The sequence below is a fragment of the Panthera uncia genome, chromosome E1 (assembly GCF_023721935.1).
Source record: "Panthera uncia isolate 11264 chromosome E1, Puncia_PCG_1.0, whole genome shotgun sequence".
NCBI lineage: Eukaryota > Metazoa > Chordata > Mammalia > Carnivora > Felidae > Panthera > Panthera uncia.
Genome location: NC_064814.1, coordinates 49,322,327 through 49,335,751, shown reverse-complemented (window position 1 = coordinate 49,335,751; position 13,425 = coordinate 49,322,327). Strand labels below are relative to the sequence as shown.

Sequence of the window (13,425 nt, the reverse complement as noted above, 5' to 3'; positions counted from 1 at the left end):
GTCTGATCTTGATTTTAATAATGAGGACACGGGCTCAGTCCTTTGCCTACATGGTTAAGGCCTTCACTCTTGTTACTATTCTACTCTTGTCTTAGACCTGAAGTCCTCACAGTAAACTTGAGAGCAGGTTTAGTGATCAGATTCCTTCCACTTGGAAAGCTGGCACCACTTGATGATATACATAAAATTTTCACGTGCGTGAAAAACCGTAACTAAATGTTCTAATTGACAGTTTTCTGCTGCTCGTAATGTCTGAGACTTTAATAATCTTCTGTGTCAGCTGACCCAAAAGAGATGATCATGATTATTTTTCCATGACCCTGAAGGTCTTGAGCTATTCCAAGTCAGCACAGTCTTTGAGAGTAGTCGGCTCAGAGCCTAGCTTGTTACTGGCGCAGCTCTCCTCGAGGACCCGAGAGTGAGTGGCGCTCCCCCTTTGCCCCCTCCTCGCAGTGCGTATGTGTTTTCCTATGCCATCCGCCACCACCTGGAGTTCAGAACGGGAGAGAAAGTCCAGGACCGTTTCTTAGTTGAGAACGAGAGGACAGAACTCTCGCGGGCTTACCTATGGAGCCAACCGTCTCGGAGGGAGGACGTCCACCTCGGCAGGACTGAAACGGCAGACAGCCCCGAGAGTGACAAGAGGACTTGAAGTCGGCTGAAACCAAGGCATGACACTCTTTGCAGGCTGAGATTTCAGTGTTCCAAAGCTGCATCCTTCTGCATGATTTTTTTTTTTTTTTTTTTTTTAGCACCCCAGGATCTAAATTAAAGTCTTCCCAATGCTGTTCATAGCAGCATTCTGACAGCCAGATCTCCAGCGCATGTTTATCATGGGAAGTAACTTGGGTGTGCGGGTTCCAGTTTTTAAACATTTATGCCCTGAAAACGCTGGTGACAGTTCAAAAATTTCTACTATGCTCTTTTTAACAATTTACTTTTGAACTCAGACCAGTCGGCAAAGGGATCGCCCTTCCTGCCCTGCTACCTTGTTTTACAACTGTGCAAATGAACTCTCATGGAGACACCCACAGGAAGAGACTGTCTTCTCTGAAAACACCTATAGTTTTTCCAGCACCGGGACGGGACCGTGAGCGGAATCACTGTGGAGATTGAAAAATTCTTAAATAAAACCTGGAGTCACAATCCTTACTTTCAGCAACCCCTGCAATTGTGAAAAAGCAAAAACATTCTCCACGTAGGTGAGTAGTCCACTAGTTGACAGTAATTTCTCAAAAATCACCAACCAACAAATTAAGACTGGGTCGCACTGAAACTCAATCTCATTTACATTCTAGTTTCTCATTAGACTCAAAGGAGCTAGCTGGGTGGTAAGAGATGAGCTTAGAAAGCAGGAAGAAATTTACATCTGCAAAACAGAAAATTTGCGTCTTAGTCTAATCCTGGAGGCTCTGGACCTCAGGATTTCTAGTATTTTGTTTTTCTTAACTCTTTAGTGAGTTATTTTTTATGAGAAACTCAAAGATTACGGAATACATACAATGTTGTTGTAGAGTCTCTAGTTTATTATGAAAGGATTCTTCCAATAATATGTACACAGAAACAAAAATATCTGTTTACCATTCCCACTCACACCCCCCACCCCCCAAAGGCTTACCAACAATAACAGTGCTCCTTCATGGCACCTACAAAAATTGCCTTTGCCCTAGGCCAGGGGCTCTTTGCAACACTTCTGAGGTAAAAACCTCCATCTGCCTATCTTGTATGTATATACTTAATACGCTATGAGGCAGTGTGATAAGGCTCTTTGAACACAGTAGTAGTCTATTCATTTAGGGTCATCGGACAAAATACATTCTCCCATGGCTATGAGACAATCTCATTCGTTTCCTACTTACAGATGAGGATACTGAGACCCAAACTCGAGAAGCCTGGACTAAGATCCAGATCAGTGATCCTTCCACTGTATAAGCAGAACATATGAGAACTACTGGGGAGATTTTACATATTACACTTGTTAAGGCCCGACCCTGAGACAGAAGGTTTGGGGGGTGCAGCCTGGGCACGTGCAGAGGACTCTGTTCAGGGACCTAGGCTGCAAAGGAAGCGGAGTCCTCAAACAGCATTGACAAGTGTTCACATCCTTCCTTTTCCCCCCTCTTTCATAGTCCTATATAACCAGATATGAAGACATACAGTTTACTTTGATTTATAATTAAACGGGTGTATTTTCAAGGGCCTACTTCCTACTTTAAAACTTCATGCTGGGCGCTGGCACAAACCACGACAATGCTTTTGCTCCATTATGCATTAGGTTCCACACTGAGCTTCATGAAATACATAAGAAAAATAACTCACCATAATCCCCCTTTGCCATGAGACAGTTCTGTTCTTCCAGATATTGGTAAAATAAAAAAAGGTATAGCAAATCAATGGATCAAAATCGTAGGATAGAGATGCCTGGCTGAATCACCACACCCACCCCGAAGGCCAACTGGCCCATCTCCATCTACAGGTACACTTAGACCAGCACGACAGCACCACACCATACGTTACGACAGAAAGCATCACTTGACCTCTGTCCTTAGAGGTCAACATCAGCCAGGGGTGAAAGGCGTCTTTCCTTTAAAGAACAAAAGCGGCAGTGCGTACAACTTGTCCTTCACCACAGCTAACTGACGAGACGTGAATATCAAGGAGAAAGGGTTTAAGCCATTGATTTGGGTGCCACTGAGACTAGAATAACCACTGTTACTTAAAATTCCCTACAACAAAAAGGGATTTAGCGCTTCATAAAATTAAGTGAAAGGTCTACTTTTTCTTGACAGCTCAGCCAGCTCTTCCCTGATGTGCTGTATAGAAACCTCATCTCTTTTCAGCTCTGCTTGCTTCAGTGCTTCCTGGTAGATCTCTTTTGCTTGTGCATATCGTTCTAAAATAACCCAGAGAGAAGGGAGAGTAAAGAGAAATGTAGGTTTTCAAAGTGACTCTGAAAGATTCTGAGAGCAAGCACTAGCGACAGTTCAGGTCTAACTTGCTGTGTGCTCATTAAGTGACAGGCTGGCCCTGCCTCCTTTCAGCCTCTGTGACACGATGGCTCGCTCGGAGAGGCTGTGAGCCGGCCTAGCTGTAGAGCGCCAGGGCAGCGAGGGCCGGGGCCCTCCGGTGCCCTGGGGCCCTGACTCCATCAGCCGAGCACGTGGCTGATGGAAATTTTCTTTAGCTCCATGTGTTCGACGGGCTAGTGCAGGACGACACAAGTTACGTGAACTGAACCCAATGGTACTTCAACCAAACACACATCCTTTTTAGTACGTTCAGCCAGCCTTTGAATCCCGGAGCTTCCTGACTGCCCCTCGCCCTCCCTACAACCGTCTCACAGCTGCAGAAATCCAGTGACCCCTTCCCTCAAGCAGGCCCGGCGGGCTTCCACTGCCCCCTACCTCTGTGCATCAGAATTGCAGCGAGATTACTGAGCAGCATGTGTAGCTCAGGATGTTCTATCTGTCTCGCCAGATCTGATGCCTTTTGCACATAAACACAGGCCTCATCAAAGCGGCCCTGTGCATCCAGGGTGGTAGCCAGGTCACTCATCAGCACGATGGTCTACACACGAGAGAAAAAACAGCCATTTTTTTAAAAAACAGCCACACGGATTTAACATTAATTTGGAGTCTGGTAAACTGTGGATATATGCTTAAGAGTTCACGTTTCCTAGCACGTTCCACAAAAATGAAAGACATCAGCCTTTAACAAACTGATATGTATGTGTATATATACGTATATATACATATATACATATATATAAAACAAACACGTATATCATTCACATTGTATGGGGGACGGCACCAGTTTGGCTCTCTGGAAAACAATACAAATCTACCAAGTAGGGAACAGGATATGACTTATTAATCTAATCATCAAACTAGAAGTACCAAGAAAAAATACTAAACGGCAAGATGAAGCTGTAACGATCTCCTGATTTGGCAATCCTGAGAAGCCAGCCTCCAGGGCTTTATTTAACGTCATCCCTACTGGTGACTCTGAGACTCATCGAGAAGAACCACATATATTACTGATTTAGGAAGATTCCCACTAAGAGTTTTTAAAATTTTGGTACTAAGAGAAGCAGACCTACCCCCTCCTCTCAGTTCTAGCACTTGGTGGTTTGAATTCCAAGTTTGTCTTCTTATTCCTCAGTAATATTCCATTAAAGGGACTCTAACCTAAATCCCTTTCCTGAAGAGAGTTCACAGCCCAACAAGTTGCCCTGCCCATCGACCTGAACCTTGGGACGTGTTCAGTCCAGTTAAAATGCCTGTGTCCTGTGCTGGGGGTACCAAGCATTCTGACAAGTGGTCCAGTTCTTCCTTCTAAGAATTTAATGTGAGAGACGAGAAAGACAAAGTTCAACGTGTTCACTGTTCTAACAGCGCTGCACGGTGTGGTTTAATTCTACGTCTGTGGTTTTTACTTTGTAATGTAGTCCCTTTCTCCTTTCTGCCCCCCCTCCCCCAACTTCCCCTGGCATTTTACCTATGCGGTGAGGGAGACAAGAATCTTCATGCATTAACCTGTTCCTCTTAATGATTCTTACTAATGTTCCTTATTACAAAATACTGTGCCATGTACCCTCAAGGCCTGGAAGCTCACGGGTGCCTGGTTAGACCTACCTTTTATAAAGGCTGCTCTGCTGGGTGAACCAAAATGCAGGCAGAATGCTCTGGATAACTGATTAGAGGTCTCAAATCCTTTGTTTTGTTTCATTTTGGTTTGTTTGAAGTAATCCCTACACCCAATGTGGGACTCAAACTCTCGACCTCAAGATGAAGAGCGGCGTGCACTACTGACTGAGCTGACCAGGTGTCCCTCACCCCCTTTAGGAAACAAGCAGTTGGGGGCGGGCAGAGGAGGGAATACCTAGCACCTAGCAGCATCTGCTGCTGATCTGCTCCCAACGAGGGTGGCATTTCACACCCGGAAATTCTAAACCTTTGTTTTACAGTTCCCCTCTCTGTTTTCCTCCCTTACCTGTGGGTGTCTTTCTCCTAGTATTTCTTCAGAAATCTGCAAAGCTTTTTCATACATCCTCTGTGCCTGTGCCGGCTGCTTGGAGAACAGAAGGTAGCGGGCATAGGTGTCTAAGCACATGCCAAGGAGGAGGTGGGTGTTGGCTTTCTCTTCCACTAAGAAGGAAATAAGAGCATTGCTAGCATATAACGACAACATAGAAAGTGAGGCAGAGAACTGGCCGACCTTTCTTAACATTTTGCTTGTTATCAAGGCCCACAAATATTTTCACAGTACCGGACCCCCTGAATGTTACACAAAGGTGACAATTTAGGTGGATTCTCATCTAAACTGGTCCCTAGACCCAATTTCAATGTGTGCAGGAAGGCGGGGAGGTCCCCCCACACCAAGAAGCAATTCTCAGACACCAGCAGGTGTGCAAAAATTCACTCATTTGTGTGTGCAGAGATAGCATCAGACTCCACAAGGGTTCAGTCCTCCTAGACCGCAGCCCCTTCCTCCATCAGACACCAGTCATAGTCCTGTGCCTCTGACCTCCAGCTAGTGATGGGAGTGACCGCCATGACCCCCTCTAAGGACACCAACTGCAATTGCGGGTTGTGACCTGTGCTTCTCAACAAGTGGCTGTAAATCTGAGGGTCCTGAGAAACCCCTCCTTTGGTTACATTAATTTGCTAGAGCAGCCCACAGAACTCAGAAAAACATTTTACTTGCTAAATTACTGTTTATCATAAAAGGCTAGCACTCAGGAACAGCCAGATGGAAGGGATGCACAGCGCAAGGGATGTGGGAAGGGGCGGAGCTTATATGCCCCCTCCCAAAGCACCAACAGTCCCCACACCTCCACGTGATCTTCAGCCCAGAATCTCTGTGAGCTCGGCCTTCTGGGTTTTTATGGACGCTCTATTACATAGGTATGACTGACTGAATCATTGGCCATTGGCGAAGGATTAAATTTACAGCCCCTCCCCCCCTCCACCAAGGTCAGGGATTGGGACTGAACTTCCAACCCTCTACCTTCACAACCACCTTTAGGTGTGTCCATTCACATAACAAAAGACACCTTTATCATTCTCAACACTTAAGAAAGTCCAAGGGTTTGGGGAACTCTGGACAAACACCAAATAAAGATGTGAAATATATTTTGGTCATGTGAATGATCAATTCTATCTTAAAATCACAATACCACAATATCCATTTAAATGACGAACTTTGCCCCACATTTCAAGTAAGACCTTAAGTCCACATATCAAAGCATGGAGTATTATTTTTAGGTTGAAATTGTATTTAGTAGAAACAGGTAAAGATCAATTCCAAGAATGAGTTAACAAAGTATAGGGCAAATGAAAGAGTTTTCAGGTGCAAAAGTGGCAATGCAGTTAGGAACAGAAAACACTCAGAATCCTGAACTAGAAAGTCACAAGCCAAGTTGAAAAAACAGTTCATCCACTTTTTGAAGAATAATAAAGGCTGCAATGATTATCAACTCCTGACAAATTACAGTACTGACTACACACTGTCTGAAAACGAACAAAGTTCAAACATCTAATGCCACATGAACTGGAGAACACGATCTCAAGAACAGGAACTTGCACGAGACCCAGAAAAGAGGATACAAATAATATAGAGATGGTAATGACAAGGAAATTCTGCAAACAGCTCTGCTAAAAGTAAATGTTTACAGAAAGGGCTTAAAAAGAGAGTTTACCTCCGATAAACGTATGTAACCGAACCTTTACACACTCAACTGACGGTGGTCAACTGGGTTTATTCACCAGCAAATTCACGTGAACCCCCTTTCCTTCCCTATTGTCAAAGTTGCAGAAAACTTACAAATGGCATACAGAATGTGAAGACGACGATGTAACCAAAGAGCGGGATGACCAATTATTGAAGAGAGAGTTTAAATAGGACAAAGTAGTTGGGGTGGATGAGAATAGATGTTGACACACTATCAGAGGGTAAAAGTTAAGAAACGATGCAAAGCAGAAATCCGAAGTTACTTACTTTGACTTAATTATATGCAAAAGGTATATAATCATGTTAAAATCAAACTCGAAGTACTTTTAAATAGGTCGCCTTACAAATATATTTTTAAAAACCTTAAATGAAAGTTATTTTCCTAAATATCAAAGTATACGCAAATTTGTGGATAAATATAACCAATATAAAAATGCAAACGGAAAACGTGCAGAGCCCATATTTCTCCATTGGAAGGAATTACTGAAACAAAGTATCTAACTATGAGCACTCCTTTAAAAACGCTGAGCAAAAGCTTATATAACCAAGCGGCAGTTTGACATCAATGGTTCTGTGAGATAAAATGAGAAAAGGTAGTTAAAAATGAGAATAATGAGACATCTCTGTGTTCCCTCCAAGTACAAAGGTCCAAGACAAATTTTTAACAGAAGATTCAGAACTAAAATACATGTTCTTTGAGAATATTTAAAGACAGAAAATGTTTACCACATACCAAAAATATCACAAAACAATGTATAATAATTCCAATTCTAGAAATCCTATGCGTGAAAAATGACTACTGACTCATATTTCTGGGATTTCTATTCTCTTTAACTAGAATGGAAGAAAACATAGTAAAGCATTTTCGAAATAATGAGATAAAATTGTAGCTATAATAATTTCTCACTGTTAAGAAAACACGCATTCGAATTCATATCGCACACTATGATATGAAAAATGAAAATATTTTTTGGAGAATCTACTTCTCTAAAAACAAGACTAAGAGAAATAAAAGGCTCCATAATAAAACCTGTAGCATTACAGCCAAATAAAGAGAAATCATCATGGCTTTAATAATGTACAAAAAAGAAGAGCACCTGGATGGCTCAACTGGTAAAGCAGCTGACTTCGGCTCAGGTCATGATCTCACGGTTTGGAAGTTCGAGCCCCACAGCGCGCTCTCTGCTCTCTGCACGGATCCTCTGTGCCCCTCTCTTCCCTCCCCTGCTTGTGCTTGCTCTCTCTCTCAAAAATAAACAAGCATTAAAAAAAAAATCACGTACAAAAAAAGAGTTTCTTTTCTAAACAGTAACAATATAGTTTCTGGGGACAGCTGGGAGGCTCAGTCATTTAGCCATCCGACTCTTGATCTCAGCTCAGGTCATGATCTCACAGTTATGAGATGGAGCCCCATGTTGGGCTTTGCGCTTGGCAGTGAGGAGCCTGCTTGGGATTCTCTCTCTCCTCTCTCTCTCCCCACTCACGCTCATGTGCACACTTTCAAAATAAACTTAAAAAATAATTTCTTGAAATATTAGTATAAAAACTGCTAGAAATCAGACAAGAACAAATCAGCCAATAATAGCTGAGAAATACACTGGGAATCTGAGAGGCAGGTCATATTTATTTCTTCAAATTTAAATAATTCTTTTTCTCAGATTATTTCTAACCAGACAAAAAGACAACCTACTTCAAATCAGTCCATGAAACAAATAAGATCCATCACAGAAATTTTTACTCAAAATATTAGCAAATGGAATTGTCAGCTGCACTAAGAAAACAACCAAGTAGCATTTATTCAGGGAAGGAGAATGGATCGGCATACTTAATGTATCAACATATCAAATGAGATGTGCATAAAAGCAGACTACAAAGCAATTTGATAAGATAGTGGTTCCAACAGAGGCTTTTGATTCCAGGAATAATGACTAATGATCTGAAAACCCTTTTGCTTCAAAAACGAGATAAAGGATATCCTTTTACATGCACAGCTGAGCTCCCAAAAGAAGGAAATCCCAAGGGTCAAACAAGAAGAGTAAACTAAAATCCAGAGTAGAAAGTATGGGATTTAACAACACAAAAGCCCAGTTTCTGTAGGTTTTGTGGAGCAGCTTGAGTGTCTCTGTAATCCAGAATTGAGTTCTTTGGGCACCTGGATGGCTCAGTTGATTGAGCGTCTGAGTCTGGATTTCAGCTCAGGTCATGATCTCAGTTTGTTTTGGAGCCCTACATTGGCATCTGTGCTGAGATTGCGGAACCTGCTTAGGATGCTCTCCCTCTCTGTCCCTACCCCACTTGTGTGCTCTCTCTCAAAAACCAACAAACAAACTTAAAAAAAAAACAAAAACAAAAAAAAAAACGGGTGTCTGGGTGGCTCAGTCGGTTGAGTGTCCAACTTTGGCTCAGGTCATGATCTCACGGTTCCTGAGTCTGAACCCCACAACCCCACATCACATCAGTCTCGCTGTTGTCAGTGTGGAGCACGCTTCGGATCCTCTGTCCTTCTCACTCTCTCTGCCCCTCCCCCCCACTTGTGCACTTTCAAAAATAAACATTTTAAAAATAAATAAAAATATTAAAAATAAAGGAATTGAGTTCTTCAGCTTTTGCAAATCAGAGAATTACATCTGAAGCCCCTTGCATAAAACCAGAATGACCCTTGTCGTAGGTTCTGTCTGCCCCCTCCCCCACACCCTCTCCCTACCAGGGACCACGAGGAAACTTGCATGGCCCAGCCTAGGATCTAGATGGAAAAAGAACTACCACAGAAATCTCCAATCATAGGCCTGTGCCACATGGAGCTTGGTGTCTACATTTATCTATTCATTTAGGCTTGGACCTGAGCGCCTGAAATAAACAAAATCATTCTCATCTTACAGCTAAAACCCTGCTGAAAATGAATTTATAATCCAAACGTAGTAAGCATGAAAATCCACCATAACTGAGATTCGGCACACAACAACAAAGGAGGCCTCACCCTCAATAATTTTAAATTTTTTTTTTTTTTTTTAACGTTTATTGATTTTTGAGACAGAGAGAGACAAAGCATGAACGGGGGAGGGTCAGAGAGAGAGGGAGACACAGAATCGGAAACAGGCTCCAGGCTCTGAGCCGTCAGCACAGAGCCCGACGCGGGGCTCGAACTCACGGACCGCGAGATTGTGACCTGAGCCGAAGTCGGACGCTCAACCGACTGAGCCACCCAGGCGCCCCAATAATTTTAGATAATCAACAAATCCAACGACATAAACTAAGTGGGTTTAAAATAATTACTTATATGTCCAGTATGATCCTCCTCAGAGCCCTGAACTTGTGTCTATACTTTTCTTCCTTCAGAGACTGCCACTTGGCTTATTCCCTCCCATTCTTCAGGTTTCTTATCAATCAGACCTTTCCCAACCCTACGCAACAGCGTACAGCCCCAACACATTCCCTGGACACACATTCCCTCACATACACATCTACGGAGCTCTCAATCGTCTTTGGATACATCAACCATTTACTGGATAGTGTTTTGTTTTGTTTTAGAGAGAGAGCATGAGTGCGGGAGAGAGGCAGGGGGAGAGAGAGGCCAAGCTGGCTTCACACTCAGCACAGAGCCCGATACAGGGCTCGATCCCACAACCCTGGGATCATGACCTGAGCTGAAATCAAGAGTTGGATGTTCAACCATCTGAGCCACCCAGGCGCCCGTACTGGATAGTGTTTATGATGGTGTTTTTCCTCCACTAGAAATCAAGCTCCAGGAGGCAGCAACTTTCTTTTATTTATAGCTGCCTCTCAGTGCCTAGTAATGTGTCTGGCACATAATAGGTATTCAATAAATAATTTTTTGGATGACTGCCTGAGTGATCAAATAAAAAGAAAGAATTAAATACATAAAGGTACTGAACTAAAGATGGAAAAGACATAATGAAACTAAAAATTACAGAATTCAATGACACTGGCGCTCCAGGAATCTATGAAAGCTCAACATAGAGACATCATCACAGATCAGTGAGAAAAGGGTGATCAATAGCTCTGAGCTACAGGCCTACCCATGAAGGAAGGAAAAACTATCACTACTTCACATCATATTAAAAATTCTACGTGAAGACTAAATGTAAAAGAGCCCAATATTCAGAAGAGACTATCTTTCTGACCTTAAAAGAAGTATTTTATTAAGCAAGACACAAAAGACACAAATTATAAAGGAAATCTCAAAAGAGTCTATTACATTCAAATTTTAATCTCTGAGTGTGAAATATCCTCACATGAAAAGACAGGGACACAAAAAGATATGTAGCCTACAAAACATAAATTTGAGTATTTTGCTCAAATACATAAAGAACTCTTATGATCATTAAGAAAAAGACAACCCGGGGCGCCTGGGTGGCGCAGTCGGTTAAGCGTCCGACTTCAGCCAGGTCACAATCTCGCGGTCCGTGAGTTCGAGCCCCGCGTCGGGCTCTGGGCTGATGGCTCACAGCCTGGAGCCTGTTTCCGATTCTGTGTCTCCCTCTCTCTCTCCCCTCCCCCGTTCATGCTCTGTCTCTCTCTGTCCCAAAAATAAATAAATGTTGAAAAAAAAAAAAAAATTTAAAAAAAGAAAAAAAAGAAAAAGACAACCCTTCAAAAAAAAATAAGCAAAGGATATAAAGAGACAATTTTCAGGGCAGGAAATCAAACCACATTGGTAAGCAATTTAATTCCACTCTTAGGTACGAACCCTAGGGAGTATCTGACAGGCAGGCACAGAGACACAGGTCCCAGAATGGTCAAAGAGGTATTATTTTCCACAGTAAAACATGAAGAAGCTTCATGACCACCTACTGAGAACCATAGTACGTTCCTCCAGTGGGATACTAGACCACAGTGCAGGGAATGAACCAATCAGGGCTATCTCTAGCCTGTATCACTCCTTACCCCTCACCCTCTGCCACAATGGACCAATTAGAGGGAGTCACCCCTTCTAGACAGATGCAACCCCAGCAGACATGTGCTTTGACAAGTAAACAGGCCTTTGTGACAGGAAAATTGATGCTGTCGTATCAACATCGATAAATCTCAATGCCGTGTGAAAAACTGCAGAAACAAGTGTTCAGTATGATACCATTCATATAAAGTTTAAAAACACACTAGCCCCACTATATACTGTTCACTGATACGTGCAAGTGTAATAAACAGGCCTAAGAGTGATAAAGATCAAAACTGAATTCAGAATAGTACCTACACCAGATAAGAGTCCACCGGGGTTTAAAATTAGAAAAAAGAATTCTGAAGCACACATGGTAAAGTACTTAGACTTGACAAAGCTAAGGGGAAGGTATACAGGCATTTGTTAAAGTTGCTACACTTCATTTTTGCTTGAAACCTTTAAAAAAATTTTAGAAGACAGGCACAGAACTTTTCTGTATAGTAAGACAGTAATATGGAACATACACTGGAGAAATTCCCAAAATACAGATAAGAAAACTGAGGTAGAGGGAAAACATAAAAGATAGAGAAGAGACAGGCTAGTATATCGGTAAATCACATGCCTGAATAAAGGACCAGACCAAGCAGAATTAAAGCAGGAGTCAAAAATGTACTAGCAGCTCAAGAGAGTGGAATCTTAGAAATGAAGGTTCATTACAGACTAGGTAGTGTTCAGAAAGGGACTAAGCCCCCTAACCTTATGCTAATAAAACTTCCAACTCCTACAAAGCAATCAGGCAGGAAAAAACAGGCTGTCTCCAAAAGCCAGCAAAGCAGTTGGCCACAGAATTATCTGCAATAAATCTCAGTAAGTCAAAATTCCAGACTGTCGAGAAAAAACAAGTGGGGAAAAGGAAAGACAGAAGAATGTTAAATTGTACTCATCTCATCTCATAGAAGAAACTGAGAACGATTTTCTTCCTGAGCTAAATAGGTCTTATAAAATTTTTAGGTTACCCCTAACAGAACTGATTCCTATGAAAACCCTGAACCTGAAAACTCTACATATGCCTTCCTTCCAAACCGTGAGTGGAAGTTGAGTGAGGAAAAGACCCCTCTAAGAGGGACCTGAGACCAAAAGATGTAACAAAACGGAAAGCGTTTTTTAAAATGCAAAAATTAAACAAGTATCACTCTCAATACTAATTTTACATACGCTTTGAGATTCTGTATCATAAGACAATGACATTCAGATTAGGCTTAAAAAAATCCAAACACAGTCTTCTACAAAAGACACACTAAAAACAAAATGACTTAGAGAAAGTTTAAGAGTAAGATATAGCCAAAACGTAAAAGTAAAATTTATGACAATACCTTAGGTAGGACAAAAAAAAAAAAAGAATAATTTTTCAGATGAAGGGATCACTCACAATGAAGATACATATCTAGAACTGCTTAAACAGGAACAAAAACATGTATGAAGAAAAAAACCAGAAAGCCAAATCAACAAGGATATAGGACTTGAACAATACTATACGCCAACTAGATCTACCCAGCATGCACAGAACATTCTACCCTACAATAAAGGAATGCGCATTCTTCTCAAATGTACATACAACAGTCTCCAGGACAACCATAAAGTGGGCCATTAAAACTAGTTTCAATAAATTAAAAGGACTGAAATCATACAAAGCATGTTCTCTGACCACAATGGGATCAACTTAACAACAGAGGGAAATCGCGGAAATAAATATATGAAAATTAATCCACACGCTCCAAAATACCCAACGGATCAAA

General features: G+C 41.9%; 1 protein-coding gene across 3 annotated transcripts in view; it reads right to left on the bottom strand.

The window, feature by feature from the left end:
- The window catches only part of TTC19 (tetratricopeptide repeat domain 19), a 45,421-nt gene that overhangs the window by 13,575 nt on the left and 18,421 nt on the right, over positions 1 to 13,425 (bottom strand). Inside the window, exons 8-10 of one of the 3 annotated variants that reach the window (XM_049638075.1) lie at positions 4,993 to 5,147; positions 3,405 to 3,567; positions 572 to 2,893 (exon numbers count right to left, since the gene is read on the bottom strand). In XM_049638075.1, the coding sequence (XP_049494032.1) occupies positions 2,760 to 2,893; positions 3,405 to 3,567; positions 4,993 to 5,147 (452 nt within the window). In that variant the 3' untranslated portion in view covers positions 572 to 2,759. Of the gene's footprint in view, positions 1 to 565; positions 2,894 to 3,404; positions 3,568 to 4,992; positions 5,148 to 13,425 lie in introns of those variants that run through there. The other 2 variants (XM_049638077.1, XM_049638076.1) reach the window with 2 other exon arrangements.